This window comes from Loxodonta africana, chromosome 7 (assembly GCF_030014295.1).
Source record: "Loxodonta africana isolate mLoxAfr1 chromosome 7, mLoxAfr1.hap2, whole genome shotgun sequence".
Taxonomy (NCBI): domain Eukaryota; kingdom Metazoa; phylum Chordata; class Mammalia; order Proboscidea; family Elephantidae; genus Loxodonta; species Loxodonta africana.
Window position 1 is genome coordinate 10,001 of NC_087348.1, and position 15,854 is coordinate 25,854.

Sequence of the window (15,854 nt, forward strand, 5' to 3'; positions counted from 1 at the left end):
TTGTTTTTTAAATGGAGCCCAGCACTCATAGAAAATATGATTTGCTTTGTGAGCCAACATGTATTTAGCTAAAAGGTAACCTCAGGAGCTAGTTTCGGTTCAAGGTTTAAAGACCATCTCAGGGCAATAGTTTAAGAGAGTCCTCTGATCTCAACCAGTCCAGTAAGTCTGGATTTCTAAAAATAATTTGAAGTTTTGTCCCACGTTTTTCTCCCATTCTATCAGGATCCATCTACTGTGGCCCTGATCAGAATGCGCGGTAGTGGTCGTAGGGCACCATCTGATTTTGGTCTCAAAATGGAGGAGGCTGCGGTTAGTGTAGACTATTAGCTCTGTAGGCTAGTTTCTTCTTTGAATCTTTGGTTTCCTTCTTTCAGTCTTTTTTTTTTTTTTTAATATCATGACACTAACAGAAAAATGATAAATAGCTCACTGAGCGTAAACTGGGAGAGTGGGCTGACTACATGGGAGGTTTTCACTGGCCATTTTTTCAGAGCAGACTGCCAGGTCCTTCTTCCTAGTGTGTCTGACTCTGGAAGCTTCAATGAAACCTGTCCATCAAGAGTGACCCTGCTGGTATTTGAAGTACAGTGGCAAAACTTCCAGTATCACAGCAACTTGGAAGCCACCACAGTAGGACAAACTGACAATTCAAAGATTTTTACCAGTTTCAGCATCTGAAATCAATCAGAAGTGCAGCGAAATGCACTGATAATTACTGGTGGTTGGAATGCAAAAGTTGGAAAAGAAGAAGAATGATTGGCAGTTGGAAAATATGGACTTAGTGATACAAACGACACCAGGGATTGCATGATAGAATTTTGCAGGACCAACAACTTCTTCACTCCAAATGCCTTTTTTCAACAACACGAACGTGGGCTTTATCGGATGGAAAACACAGGAATCAAATCGACTACATCTGTGGACAGAGAAAACGGAAAAGTTCAATATCATCAGTCAGAACAAGGCCAGGGGGCAGCTGTGGAACAGACCATCAATTGCTCATATACAAGCTCAAGCTGGAGCAGAAGAAAATTAAAACAAGTCCACCAGAGCCAAAATACGATCTTGAGTATATCCCACTTGAATTTAGAGACCTTCTCAAGAATAGGTTTGGTGCACTGAACACTAATGACCAAAGACCAGATGAGTTGTGAATGACATCAAGGACGTAATACATGAAGAAAGCAAGAGGTCACTAAAAAGACAGGAAAGAAAAAAAAAGCCGAAATGGATGTCAGAAGAGACGCTGAAACTTGCTTTTGAACATTGAGTGGCTAAAGCAAAAGGAAGAAAAGATGAAGTAAAAGAGTTGAACAGAAGATTTCAAAAGCAGCTCGCGAAGACGAGGTAAAATATTATAATGAAATGTGCAAAGACCTGGAGTTAGAAAACCAAAAGGGAAGAACGTGCTCAGCATTTCTCAAGCTGAAAGAACTGAAGAGGAAATTCAAAAAAAGCCTCGAGTTGCAATTTCGAAGGATTCTATGGGAAAACATTAAACGACACAGGAAGCATCAAAAGAAGATGAAAGGAACGCACAGTCATTATACCAAAAACAATTAGTCAACATTCAACCACATCAAGAGGTGGCATATGATCAGGAATCGATGGTACTGAAGGAAGAAGTCCAAGCAGCACCGAGGGCATTGTCGAAAAACAAGGCTCCAGAAACTGACGGAATACCATTTGAGATGTTTCGACAATGGATGTGGTGCTGGAAGTGCTCATTCATCTATGCCAAGAAATTTGGAAGACAGCTTCCTGGCCAACTGACTGGAAGAGATCCATATTTATGCTTATTCTCAAGAAAGGTGATGGAACAGAATGTGGAAATTATCAATTTCATTAATATCACATGCAAGTAAAATTTTGCTAAAGATCATTCAAAAGTGCGTGCAGGGAACTGCCAGAAATTCAGGCTGGTTTCAGAAGAGAATGTGGAACCAGGGATATCATTGTTGATGTCAAACGGATCCTGGCTGAAAGCAGAGACTACCAGAAAGATGTTTACCTGTGTTTTATTGACTATACAAAGGCATTCGACTGTTAGATGGATCCACAATCAACACCCATGGAAGCAGCAGTTGAGAAATCAAAAGACTCAATTCATTGGACATATCTGCTGCAAAAGACCTTTTTAAAGTGTTGAAAAGCAAAGATGTCACCTTGAAGATTAACGTGTGACTGACCCAAGCCATGGTGTTTTCAATCACCTCATATGCATCCAAAAGTTGGACAATGAATAAGGAAGACCAAAGAAGAGTTGATGCCTTTGAATTGTGGTGCTGGCAAAGAATATTGAATGTAACATGGGCTGCCAAAAGAACGAACAAATCTATCTTGGAGGAAATACAACCAGAATGCTCCTTAGACGCAAGGACGACAAGAGTACATCTGACATACTTTGGACATGTTATTAGAAGGGATCAGTCCCTGGAGAAGGACCTCATGTTGATAAAGTAGAAGGTCGGGGAAAAGGAGGAAGACCCTCAACAAGATGGATTGACACAGTGGCTACAACAATGAGCTCAAGCATAACAATGATTGTGAGGGTGGTGCAGGACCAGGCAGGGTTTCATTCTGTTGTGCACAGGGTTGCTATGAATCAGAACCGACTCAATGGCACGTAACAACAACAACAGCAGATATGGATATAGCAATTCTGAAATAATTTTTGTGTTTATTATATAAATGAGGAGCCCTGGCAGAACAGTGGTTAAATGCTCTGCTGCTAGCCACGAGGTCGGCAGTCAGAGCAACCAGCCACTCCACAGGAGAAAGATGTGGCAATGTGCGTCCATAAAAATCGTAGCCTTGGAAACTCCATGAGGCGGTTCTGCTCTGTCCTATAAGGTTGCTATGAGTTGGAATTTACTCGAACGCAACAGATTTGGGCTTTTGTTTTTTTGTTATTATATAACGGAGTACAGGATTATTATATATTGATATCATTGAGACCCTGCTAGAGAAAGGAAATATAGATACTGAAGAGGGGAGAACAGGACAGAGTTGTAGGGGGGAAAAAAACACAAAGCTCAGTAAAGCAAAAATAAAGTTTTATTTGGCATATATTCAAAAAGACAAAAGTGGGAAGCAGACAGGAATGCTGCCAGAGCTAATGTCTGCCCGAATCCAAGGAAGGTTACAGAGTCATCAGTATATACCATCACAAAAACAGGCAGAACCACTGAAAGCTTCACCTTGTCACAGATTGGCTAGAAACTGTGGTCATACATTTGAGTTGCCTTTCTTAACGATCATTGGTACAGGTTTCGGTAACCGACAGTCAGGAGGGTCTTCGCTGGTCCAACATGTTTCTATTCACTAAACGTTAATAGAAAAATATGAAGAGTGGAAAGTCTTTTGTGTTCTGTTTGATGGGCCTTATGTGAAAAGTTCCCTAAAAGATATTTTTCTTCCCTTAAAGATAATTTCTAAGATTGTCCCATCTATTGTCTTTACCTCAGGGCCCAGTTGATATGTTCTTGTGAGTCCTTGTGGGCCCAGCTTCCAAACTGAGATTGTTGAAATAGTTGTACAATTCTATAAATGCACTAAAAATCATTGATTTGTACACTTACAATGGGCGAATTTTAACTTATATCTCAATAAAAGTGTAAAAAGTATTAATGGACAAGACGCAGAGATGGAGCTCAACTGAGTCACTAACACCTCTGATTTCTAGCCGCCATTTATCAGCACAGACTGAGGAGCCCGGGTCAAGCCCTGGCCATTTTAAAATCCCATTCCAAAACAGGAGCAACAACATGGCACAAAAGCCTGGAACAGGCGCGCTGAGTTTACCGGCTCCCCTTAAACTTCACCTGGCCTGGGGGAGGCAGGTCAGAGTCCAGGCCAGAAAAGGCGCAGCCGTCTCTATCTCTTCAGCATGGTCATCTGCAGAGCCATCTGTTTGCCCTCTCAGGCTGGTGATAGACGCATGGCTGAGAGGGGTCCTAGGCGGGGACAGAACAGGGAGGGGGCGCAGGCTGAGCCAGATGCAGGGCTTCAGGGAAGCTTGTTCACGCAAATGCTGAGCGGGGCGAGGGGGGGGGACGTGGCAAACAGGCAGAGAGAGCAGGGGTAGGAGGTGCAAGACACAGAGAGTGCAAACCGACCAGCCGGAGCGAGCCGCAGCGGGGGCAGACGTTTTCGGGACGCCTGGGGTGGGGTTGGGGGGGACTGGGTGTGTTGAGCGAGCTCAGGCTGCCCCTCAGAGACCCCAGGAGACAGGGCGGACCAGAGGAGAGCTGGACAGGAGGCGCTGGCCAGACCCTCCTGGGGGCCCTTCTTGCTGACGCCCCCACCTCCATGCCCTCAGCCCCCTCCAGCCACGGCTGCTGACTCCCCAGGGACCACCCGCTCACCTGGATGGGCGGCCACGCCCCCACCCGCCGGCCTCCCTCCCCCTGGCCTCTCTGCCGGGCCGACCCTCCTGGCCTGCCTTCCGGACCTGGACACCCCTAAAATTCTGATATGTTGGTAATCATGAATTGTTTTCGCCGATTTAAATTTTTAGGTTACATTTCATTAAAGTGTCATTGACCCTGGCCACCAAGTTTCTCGGCACCCTTTAAATAACCGGGCGCTGCCGGTTATTCATCTCACGGCCTCTCTGCTCTCCGCAGGTAGTTCTCACGGCCAGTGGGCTCCTGAATATCGAGCTCATGCCTTGCTTTTTGTCATCTCCGCGGTTCCTATCAAGGCACGGACGGTGGCCCCGCGTCCGCTCCCGCCCCCGGCGGTGCGCCCCGCGTCCGCTCCCGCCCCCGGCGGTGCGCCCCGCGTCCGCTCCCGCTCCCAACACGAAGCCTGACGGTCGCCTGAATTTCTGCGATTCGGCGGCCGGCCGCCAGAGGGCGCGCGCACCGCCGGCTCCGCCCTCCCGGCCCCGCCCCCCGAGCGTGGGCCCCACCTGGGCACCGCCCACCGCGAGCAGGTGCTTCCCTTCCCGGGACCCGCCGCCAGGGGGAGCCGCGGCGGCCTCGGGGTACCTGCTCAGCTGTTGACCTTGTCGTGCGGCTGTGGAAGCTAAAACAGGACGGAGTCACCTGACGAGCCCGGAGAGCACGGCCGCTGCTTGGCCTCGCAGGGCAAACGTTCAAGAAAATAGGGAACCTGAGCCTTAGAGACGGCAACGAGCTCGTTTCCTCCCGCTGTGTGTAACGAACCCTTCTAGGATCGCCCTGCACTCGGACGGCTGGCGTCGACTGCTTCCCTTGTCTTCTTAGCCAAACACGAATTCCGAGGAAGAAAGGACTTCAAGAGACGCTTCGATGCCTGTCGGACAGAGCGGGGCACAGCCTGGGCGCCCCCGGTTTCTTCGTCCTCGGCCGGCGAACACCCCACGTTCCTCTCGGGGCAACGTCCAGCCTCGTGCCGGGCATCGTCCCCTTAGCAAACTGTGTGATCGACTAACAAGGCTCTAGCATTGTTTTAACTTTGTTCCTAAGGAATTACTAAACAGTTGTAAATTAAACTTTTTTATTCCTGAACCAGAATTTATTATCATTCAACTTACCTGGCTTCAACAGAAACTAATCCATCCGTAACGTTTTATAAATATACTTACTAGCTTATCTCATTTTAAATGGGCTCCTTTAAAATATTATATAAATACAATAAAATTAAATATTAAGTATATAAATTAAATTATATTACATATAAGATAAAATCCAAAAAATAAAATTAAATATTAAGTATAAATAAATTGTTAAATATAAAATATTAAAAATGGAGAGGAATAGGGTAAACGGTGGGGAGGCCTGCAGACTGGGAGGCCGTGGGAATCATCGGGAGGATTTCAGGGCCACCATGTCATGGCTTCCGGAGGTCTGGGCTGGTGAAGCCTGAGCCAGGACTAACCTGTCCTCCCCAAGTGATGTTCGTGAACAGCCCAAGAACCACAGAGTCGCCGCTAGAAGGGTGGGGAGCACAGAGAAAGGGGGAGGCCGTGGCAGCCACATGGGCTCGACACCCCAGGGATCCTGAAAGGGCCAAGTCCGCCTCGAGCTTCCTTTCTACGGATCACTTTGCTGCACATTTCTTGTGCCTCACCGTTCAGATATGTGTCTTTAGGGGCCCTAATGCGCTGCATTAGCGCTTGGCTGCTAACAGCAAGGTCAGCGGTTTGAACCCACCAGCTGCTTTGTGGGAGAGGAGACGTGGCAATCTCCTCCCGTAAAGATTATACCCTAGAAAACCCTATCTGGCAGTGCTCTGTCACACTGGGCTGCTATGAGTCTGTGTATAAGTAGGTCACATCATCTTTGAATTCCGTTTCATGTTAGTGAGGGGCGGGGTCAGGGTGGCAAGGACCGCTGTGGAAAGGCGCTGCTGATGAGCTACTCATGATGAGGGCACAGAAGGAGGTCAGGGTGATGAGGGTGATGAGAGGGTAGGTCAGCATCCACTCTCCAGGGGTGAGCTGACCGGGTCAAGTGGGACGCCATTGGGCAGCAGGGGGCAGCAGGGGACAGGAGGAGCAGGCAGGGCTGCGCGGGACTCCAGCCACCCGCCTAATGGTGACTCCTGAGGCTGGTTTGGTTTGGGGAAGCTGGGAGTTTCAGCCTCCTGTCTCCATCATAAACCACACTGAGGCGTCTCCCAGGTCTCAAACCTTAGACTGAAAAGGCCCCTACTTAGCTCCTGCTGTGACACAGTGTGTGTCGGGGGGGATGCTCCTGGCCTTCAGGGTCGGAACAGCCAGGCCCCATGGCTGGCCCCCGACCCGTGGCCCTGGCCTCTCATGCCCCGGACACAGTGCCTACTTCAGATTCCTGTGCCTCAGCCCAGCCCCCGCCCCTTACGACCCTGATTGCTCCACAGCCCCATCGGACGTCTTGAGAACAGGTACCTGAGCTCAGAGCCTGGCTGGCCCTACCTGACCCCAGAACCATGGCCTTGGCCTCCAGCCCAAGCATTGCCCAGACCCTGGAGCAGGGCTCCCACCTCCCACACTCACCAGTTCACTCCCACCCCTCCATCCTCGTGCCCACCCACCATCCTTGAGCCCACCCCCACGCTTCTGCATCCCACCCCAAGCTTGTCTGCACCCTCTGACTGCCACGCAGGGAGGGCTGGGCGCCAGGGATGAGGGTATACCCTCTGCTGCCTCACAGGTCCTTTCACCTGCAGGTGCTGGAGGGCGGGGCAGGGTGGGGCGACCAGCCCACCAGCATAGGTGCCACCTGCTGGCATAAAACCCCAGGAACCGGCTGAGGCAGCTCCACAGCCAAGGCCACCTCCCACCATGAAGAGCAGCACCGCTTTCCTGTTGGTGGCCCTTGCCTTGCTCTGCGTCTGTGGTGAGTCTGTACCACAGCGGGCCGACACAGTGCTTCCAGCACATTCCGTGTGTGAGTGAGGGGGGCTGGGAAGCTGAGATTCAGGCGTCAGACACCCTCTCAGGGACACTCGCTTTTCTGTGCTGCCCTATTGTCTCATCACAAACCGAGCACTGACACACTCTTGGCCTGGGCCTCGAGTCCCTGCCAGCACCATTCCCACCTGACCCAACTGTAGACTCAGCCCTGACCAGCCCTGGCCCAGCCTGATCCCCGCTCTCCAATCCCAGGTCAGACCACCAGGGTCAGGGGAGATTCCAGCCAGAGCTGGGCCTTGGCTTTCCTTCCCCAGTGGTTCCAGGGGACCACAAGGGGCAAGGGGGTGGGAAGAGGTCTGTGGACAAGTGACATGGGAGCATCGTGGGGGGACACCTGGGTGAGGAAAGGTGGGTATTGTGGGGAAGGTCTGGAGACCACTGAGGTTGCAGCCAGTCTGGGGTCCTATCTTTGGCATCTCTCACCGCGTGACAGAACTGGCCAAAGGGGAGGACAACAACGAGTTTTTCATGGACTTCCTACAAACACTGCTGGTGGGGTCTGCGGAGGAGCTCTACGATGGGCCCCTGGGAAAGTACAACGTTAATGCAGACGCCAAGGCGGCGCTGGTGGAGCTCAAGTCCTGTATCGACGGCCTGCAGCCCACGCACAAGGCAGAGCTGGTCAAGCTGCTGGTAAGGCTGGGGGCCCAACACTCATCCCCTAAGGGCCTCCACAAACCCCGACCAGGACCTGCCCTGGCCAGCAGAGGAAATCATGCTAGACCTCACAGTCCCACAGGGCACCCTTCAGCCTGTCAAGCCCCCAGACCTGCTCCTGTGGCAGCCGTGGGCCCCCCCACACACACACACGTGCACACACACAACAGAGACACCTGTACACGCACACACATGCACACACACACACAACCTTCCCGGTTGGCCATCACGGTGCTGGCCAGAAAGTACAGGAACCCATGTTCTCTGAGTGTGGCTGTTACTGGTCATCAGGCAAGGGACCCCTGGTGTCTTGGCCCACTCATGTCTCCCTTCCAGGTGCAAGTGCTGGGCAGTGAAGATGGTGCCTGAGTGGACCCCTGACGGTCTCGAGCAGCCATGGCCGTGCAGCCCTGCCCCACTTCCCTCATCCAAATCTACCCTCAAGTTGCTTCATCAATAAAGCCTCCCACAGCTCAGGCTCTGGCTTCGTCTCTCCCACTCAGGGATCCCCCAAGTGAGCAGACTCACATACAGAAGGTCACATGTTGGGGGTACACAGAGGGACAGGTGGAGGGCAGGTCAGCAAGGCCACCACTGGGGGCAGGAGCAGGGTGCACAGAACCCCAGGGAGCTGAGGCTTCTGCAGATAGGTCACACCTCACCTGCCCAAGAGTGATGCCGCCAGCTGTTACTCCAGATGAGAGCACAGTAAATACACACAGGGACCAGGTCTGCACGGGGGCCGGAGAGAGCCACTACACAAAGCCTGCAGGAGAGAGTCTGTGAAGAGCCATGGACAAGGAGGACCCCTGAGGAGCCAGTCGGCTGGTCGGGGAAGGGGGGTGAGACTGAAAAGGGGTCCAATGCAGCGCAGGATGTTGGCCCTTTCTTGGTCACCACCTCCCACCTGCTCCTGCCCTTAACAAGCAGCTCAGACCCTGGCCCTGAACAGGACCCAGGGTCTCTGACAGTGAGGATCCCCTGGAGGAGGGGCTGAGGCCCCCAGGCCGTGGGTGCTGCACTCACTGCCGTGTTCCAGCCCCCTTTCTTCATCACCACAGAAGAGCCAAAAAGGGTCTGGAGTGGACAGGTGGCTGGAGCCTTCGCAGAGGTCCACAGCCCCTCAGCCATTGTCCTGTCACAGAGACAGGGATCTAGAACCCGCGTGCAAAGAGCACATTCTAGAGCTTGGGCAGCCCTTCCCAGTTCTCACAGCTCGGGAAGAGAGAAGCCCTTCCGACCATGTTCCTGGTGTGGGCACCAAGGCCAGGGGTTCAGGAACCCCACTGAGCAGCTCAGTCCCTAGGTTGCTCTGTACCTAGAGGTGAGGCCCCTGCTACTGTGCAGCCCCTCCCGCCCCCTACCTTACCCCCTGGAGCTCCCCTAGGGGAGTAGCCACCTCCTCTGTGGCTGGACACAAGGGTCTGAGCTTCTCGTCTCTGCCTCGCTGTTCCAAGGACCAAGTCCTACTGCTCCTCAACTCCGGCTAGGGGATACAGCAGGGCAGGGCAGGGCAGGGGAGGAGCCAGGCGGGCGCCAGGTGAGCCACTGCCTCTCCTCGGACAGAGCCAGCCATGGCGGAGGAGGTATGGGTAGGCACCTGGAGGCCCCACCGCCCCCGGGGACCCATCATGGCGCTCTACAGCAGCCCAGGACCCAAGTACCTGATCCCACCGACCACAGGTAGGAGCCTGCGGACTGGGAGGGGGCCCATGAGAAGTGGGGGGATGACGAAGTGCAGGAACAGCTGGGGGGGACACGAAGTGGGGGCAGGAGACAACCAGGGAGAGGGGACAGCCCAGGGAGGGCAGAGAGTGACGGACACCTGCTGGCTCTAGGCTAAGGGCTGTCCCCCCACAGGCTTCATGAAGCACACCCCCACCAAGCTGCGTGCGCCGGCCTACAGCTTCCGGGGGGCCCCCCTGCTCCTGGCGGAGAACTGCTCCCCGGGACCTCGCTACAGCGTGAACCCCAAGATACTGAGGACGGGCAAGGACCTTGGCCCCGCCTACTCCATCCTGGGGCGCTACCACACCAAGGCCACACTGACCCCAGGCCCCGGTGAGCCTGGCAGGACCAGGCCCAGTCTCAGTCTGTCCCAGCAGATGGGACAGCACCACGCCTGGGGCCTATGAAACACCTGGGGCCTCCTTCCCCACCCGGTCAGGCTCCTCTCCTACCTCAGACCACCGCCCTGTCCCCTGCCCTGAGCTCATGCCCAACACCGCTGCACTGGGCCTGGAAGCCCGCCAGGCATGTCGGGTGTCCACTCCCTGTCGTCAGGGCTCAGCACCCCTGATGCCTCCACTTCCCCCAGGCGATTACTTCCCAGAGAAATCTACCAAGCATGTGTTCGACTCGGCGCCCAGCCACTCCATCTCAGCCCGGACAAGGACGTTCAGGGTGGACAGCACCCCAGGTGCGTGGCAAGCAGCATGTCCACTGTTGACGGGGTCCGCTGGTCTTCATGGAGGTGTCACGGAGGGACCTGCAGCCATGGGGTGGGGGGCTTGCTGGTCTGAGGGCGTGTCTCAAGGAGGGACTGGCTGGGGGGCTGTGGCCCAAGGCTAGCACTAAGGCCAAAGGCTGCCCTGTCTCCCAGGCCCCGCAGCATACGCGCTGCCCATGGTGATGGGCCCACACACGGTGGGCAAGACATCCCAGCCCTCTTTCTCCATCAAGGGCCGAAGCAAGCTGGGCAGCTTCAGTGACGACCTGCACAAGGCGAGTGTCATGGGGGGGGGGTTATGGTGAGGGTCAGTGCTGCCTGCCCCCTTCCACCCACTGTCCAGCTCCCCCCCCAGCCAGAAACCTGCTCTCTGGGCCCAGCCTTCCCAAAGCCACTCCACCCCCTCAGACCCCCTAGGACACCTTAGCACCTCTGAGGTTTCTGGGCTCCCTTAGTCCCCCTTGGCCCCTCACCATCCCAGTACCCACTATGTGCTGGCACCAACTCTAGCTGGGGGTCTGCAGTAAGCAAAGGCCCTGCCCTGCTGAAGGTTCTGCCTGGGTGAGGAAGGGGCAGCAGGCAGATCACAGAGGCAGAGGGACACAGACAGGTGGGCAGGGACCACTGAGGAGAAGGCTACTTGGGGACAGGGTGGCCCTGGAGACAGGGCGGCACTGTGAGAAAAGCATGGCCCCACAAGGTGAGGGCATGAGTGATGTGGGGCAAAGGTCCCTGAAGACGTAGCATATCCCACGCAGTGCCCTGGCTCCAGGGGAGGAACAATTTCAGGGTGGGCACACTCTGGGGGTCAGTGCCACAGGGAGGTGACGGGAGGTGCCACAAGCAGCTGGGTGATGTTGGAGACCCCCACCTCCCTGGGAGGGGGTGCCTGGCACTGATGCAAGCCTGCAACGGTGCCTTCGGAGGCCAAGGTATGACACCCACCGTCGGAGCTGCCCTCCCCCCAGACCCCAGGTCCTGCTGCCTATCGCCAGACTGACGTGCAGCTGACCAAGTGGAAGGCCCCGCAGTATACCATGGCTGCCCGTGTGGAGCCTCCAGGGGACAAGACTCTCAAGCCAGGACCAGGAGCCCACAGCCCAGAGAAGGTCTGAGAGGAACACAGGCCAGAGGCGGCAGGGGCAGGGGACACGGTTATGGCCAAAGGGGACAGGAACAGGGTCACAGCTGAAAGTAGACTGGGGCAGGGTCATGGCCCAGAGGGGAGAGGGTCATGGCCCAGACGGGGTGGGGTAGGTTGGAGATGTAGCCCAGAAGGGGTCCCAAGAGACCTAGGTTGAGCCCGAAGCAGGCCTTGCCCCCATGGCTCAGTGCCCTGGGCAGCAGGAAGCCTCTGAGAGGGTGAGATGAGGGGCAGGGAAGGGGTTTCAGGGGCTCTCAGGGCCCTATGTACGTCCAGCCCCAGCCCAAGGCTGCCTTCCCATCAGTGGGTTGGCCTTGCGTGGCCAAGAGCTGGTGAAAGTGGACTCGGAGTGCTCACTGTCCACCAGGCTCTGTCCAACCAAGGATGCAGGGTGTGGGTTCGGAAGGGTCAGTAAGCCTCCAGCCACAGCGTGGGCAAACGAGGGCTCCTCTCATGGCCCCTGCTCCCAGGTGACGTTAACCAGGCCCTACGCACCCGTGGTCACCTTCGGCATCAAGCACTCTGACTACATGACGCCCCTGGTGGTGGACGTGGAGTAGCCACCGCCCCCGCCCCCGGCCCCCCGCCTGGCCTCATCATGTTCCCACAACAACAAATTCGCCTGCTGCTGCCGGGGCCCCTTCCCTGCCAGGCTGCAGCCACCAGGCCTGTGGGCTGAGAGCGTGGACAGCTGTGACCAGTCACTATTTTTTCTATACTACTTTTCCCATTTGCTAATCTTGTTTCCTGCTGTGCCCAGATATTTAATAAATCGCTGATTCCATTAGAGACGGGTTTGTCTTGGGGGTGGACGAGGTCAGGCTTTTCCAGAAGGGTCCCCATGGGGCCTGAGGACAGGGTGGCCCAAGCAGGGGCCTCAGACACCCGCCATCCTCCTGTCTGCTGGATGCTGCCTCCCTTCCAGACATGGCTGAACCTGCGTAACCCCATCCTACGGGCCCTCTCACAGGTGACTGACACTGCTTTCACCGAGAGTCAGGGTCCTGGTCCTCCCGCCCTGAATCTAGACTGGAGCCTGTGCCCACCCAAGCAGTAGGGATGGAGGTGGCTTCTCCCTGGACCTGTCTCTGTCTGTCTGTCTCTGTCTCTGCTTGCCCTCGGAGCAGCTACCGTGCTGGGAGGAAGCTCAGGGCATGGTGAGGCTTCCTGCAGTGTCCTGGGGGTGTCAGCCCAGCTGGGCCCCCAGCTCATCAGCACTGACCTTCAGGTGGTTGCAGCTCCAGCTGAGGCTGCAGACAGCATAGTGCAGACAGCCATACCACTGCGGCCTGTCTGAAATCCTAACCACGGAATCCCTCGACGTAATAAAAGATCGCTGCTATTTTAAGAGACTGAGGCTTGGGGGATCTGTCACGTGGGAATGGTGGCACAGGGCACGGAGGTGAGCAGTGAAGGCGGCCCCAGGCTGGGTCTGGGAGGGGGTTTCTAGACGAACAAGTGCAGGGTGGGGGACAGCCATGAGAGGAAGGAACCGGGCCAGGTGTGTGGCAGGTGGGGCCATGCAGCTGCCGGCCAGGGGCCAGGCCTACAGTCTGGACTTGGCCTCAAAGCCTGGGGGAGGGACTGGGACAGTGACGAGGACCCCAGCAGCAGCACTGTCGGGCACACCTGTGGGACTGTGCCCTGCAGGTGTGTAGGGCTGTGACTGGGTCAGGCTGCATGTCACAGGGACCCACTTAAGCCTCTCAGCATTAAGAGGGGCTGCCGCCTCAGTGTTTGAGTGAAGAAGTGGAGAAGGCTGGCTTGTGAGCTGTTACAACTGTCCTGTACACACCCGAGAGATCAGGGGACACACAGTTCTGGTGGAGGGGTGGTGACCCATGGAGAGGGGGCAAGGAAGAGGCACCTCAGCCAGTCTGCGGTCCCAGTCTATGGGAAAAAAAAAAAACAAAAAACAGACTGCACGGTTGCTTTGTTGTTGAGAATATACACACCAAAACATACACACCGATCTGTTTCTACATGTACGATTTAGTGACATAGATTACATTCTGAGTTGTGTAAAAATTCTCACCCTAATTTTCTGAGTTGTTACTCCCCCGTTCACATAAACTCACTGCCCTCTAAGGTTCCCATCTAATCTTTGGAGTTGCTGTTCGTTGTCAATTCGATTCCGTATATAGAGTTCTTTAAAAAGCACAATGCTCAAGGCAGACTTTTTTTTACTAGTTAAGCTAAACTGCTTGGTTTTAAGAAGACTTGAGGGGACATTTCTGGTTTAAGGTTTAAAGATTATATCAGGGCAATACTTCCAGGGGTTTACCCAACCTTCATGGCTCCAGGAAGTCCAGAGCCTACGAGAATCTGATATTCTCTTTGCATTTCAACCCTTTTGATCGGGATTCTTCTGTGGAATCTTTGATCAAAATGTTCCGTAATGGTAGCCAGGCTCCATCCAGGTCTTCTGCTGTCACAGCAGAGGAGGCAGTTGTTCATGGAGGCAGCTAGCCACAGGTTCCATGTCCTCCTCCTATTCCTGACTCTCCTTCTTCCTCTGTTGTTCCAGGTGAAGAGACCAATTGTTGTGCCTTGTGTGGCCGCTTGCAAGCTTTCAAGACCCCAGGCTCTATGCAACCAATTAGGAGGTAGAACAGAGGCACTAAACATGTCATTAGGCCAATTAACTGGGATGTCCCATGAAACCATGACCCTAAACCTCCAAACCAAGGAACCAAATCCCATAAAGTGTTTTGGTTGTATATAAGCAGTCTCAAAAGCTCCTTCTTTTGTCGTTGTTGTATATATATCACAGAACTTCTGTCAATTCAATTTTTTTACAAATGTACAACTTATTGACAGCACTTACAAAAATCAGCTGTGTAACCCCACCCTTAATCAATGTGATATTTCCATCCCCTTTCTCGCCCCTCCCACCCCTGATAACCACTAATAAACTTTGTTCTGTATACATCTGACTTGCAATATAAGTGAGGTCATACAATGTTTGTCTTTGTGTAATTGACTTATTCCAGTCAGCATAATGACTCCGGCTCCATCCATATTGTAGCACGTTATCAAGACGTCATTTCTCCTGCTGGCCGAGTAGTAGTCCCTTTTATGTATGTACCACATCTTGTTTATTCATTCGTCTGTTTGGGGGCATTTAGTTTCCACCTTTTGGCTACTGTGAATCGTACTGCAATGAACACTGGTGTACAAGTCTCTGTTTGAGGCTCTACTTTCCAATCTTTTGAGTACAGACCTAAAGCGGGATGGCTGGGTCACATGGTAGTTCTGTTTTTACTCTTTTGAAGAACCACAGCACTGTTTTCCTAAATGGCTGTACCATTCTGCATTCCCACTAGCAATCGGTAGGGGTTCCAATTTCCCCACATTCTTGACATTTGTTATTTTCTGTTTCTTAAATCTTAACCATCCTTGTTGTTGTTAGGTGTCGCTGAGTTGGTCCCAACGAACAGCGACCCTACTGTGCACAATAGAATGAAACACGCCCGGTCCCGCACCATTCCCACAATCGTTGCTATGCTTGAGCCCACTGGTGCAGCCATTGTGTCAATCCATCTACTTGATGCTTTTCCTCTTCTTCAACGACCTTCTACCAAACATGATGTCCTTCTCCAGGTATTGATCCCTCCTGATGACATGTCCAAAGTATGTAAGATGTAGTCTCGCCATTCTTGCTTCTAAGGAGCATTCTGGCTGTACTTCTTCCAAGACAGATTTGTTGGGTCTTTTGGCCTAGTGTGAGTTAAATGGCCTCTCATTGTGGTTTAGATTTACATCTCTCTGATGGCTAAGGAGGCTGAGCATCTTTTCACGTGTTTGGTGGCCATTTGAATGCCCTCTTTGGTGAAATCTCTATTCAAGTCCTTTGCCCATTTATGATTGGGTTGCCTTTTTGTTAAGTTGTCTAAGTTTTATATATAAAAAACCCACTGCCATTGATTCAGTTCATAGCAACGCTATAGGACAAAGTAGAATGGCCCCATAGGGTTTCCAAGGAGCACCTGGTGGATTCGAACTGCTGACCTTTTGGTTAGTAGCCGTAGCTCTTAACCACTACGCCATCGTTGGATATGATTTCTAAAGATACTCTCCCAGTTTGGTAGTTTGTCTTTTCACTTCTTTGTCTTTTGATGAACAGAAGTTAATTTTTATGAAACCTGTTTCCATCCAGTGGATTTTGACTCATAGAAACCCTATAGGACAGAGTAGAATTGCCCCACAGGTTTCCC

At 53.3% G+C, this 15,854-nt stretch overlaps 2 protein-coding genes across 3 annotated transcripts; both read left to right on the top strand.

Moving 5' to 3' along the window:
* Nucleotides 1-7,255: 7,255 nt before the first annotated feature.
* SCGB1C1 (secretoglobin family 1C member 1) lies at nt 7,256-8,413 on the top strand. Its single transcript, XM_064288929.1, has 2 exons — nt 7,256-7,310; nt 7,821-8,413. Exons 1-2 carry the CDS (start codon nt 7,256-7,258, stop codon nt 8,411-8,413), a joined length of 648 nt encoding a protein of 215 aa, XP_064144999.1.
* Nucleotides 8,414-9,618: 1,205 nt separating this feature from the next.
* CIMAP1A (ciliary microtubule associated protein 1A) lies at nt 9,619-12,197 on the top strand. 2 transcript variants are annotated; one of them, XM_003423060.4, is made up of 6 exons: nt 9,619-9,727; nt 9,905-10,105; nt 10,362-10,463; nt 10,647-10,768; nt 11,462-11,602; nt 12,108-12,197. In XM_003423060.4, the coding sequence occupies exons 1-6, from the start codon at nt 9,619-9,621 to the stop codon at nt 12,195-12,197; spliced, it is 765 nt and encodes a 254-aa protein (XP_003423108.1). The 2 variants fall into 2 exon arrangements, with proteins under 2 accessions (XP_003423108.1, XP_010600549.1); XM_010602247.3 differs by lacking the exon at nt 11,462-11,602.
* Nucleotides 12,198-15,854: the final 3,657 nt, after the last annotated feature.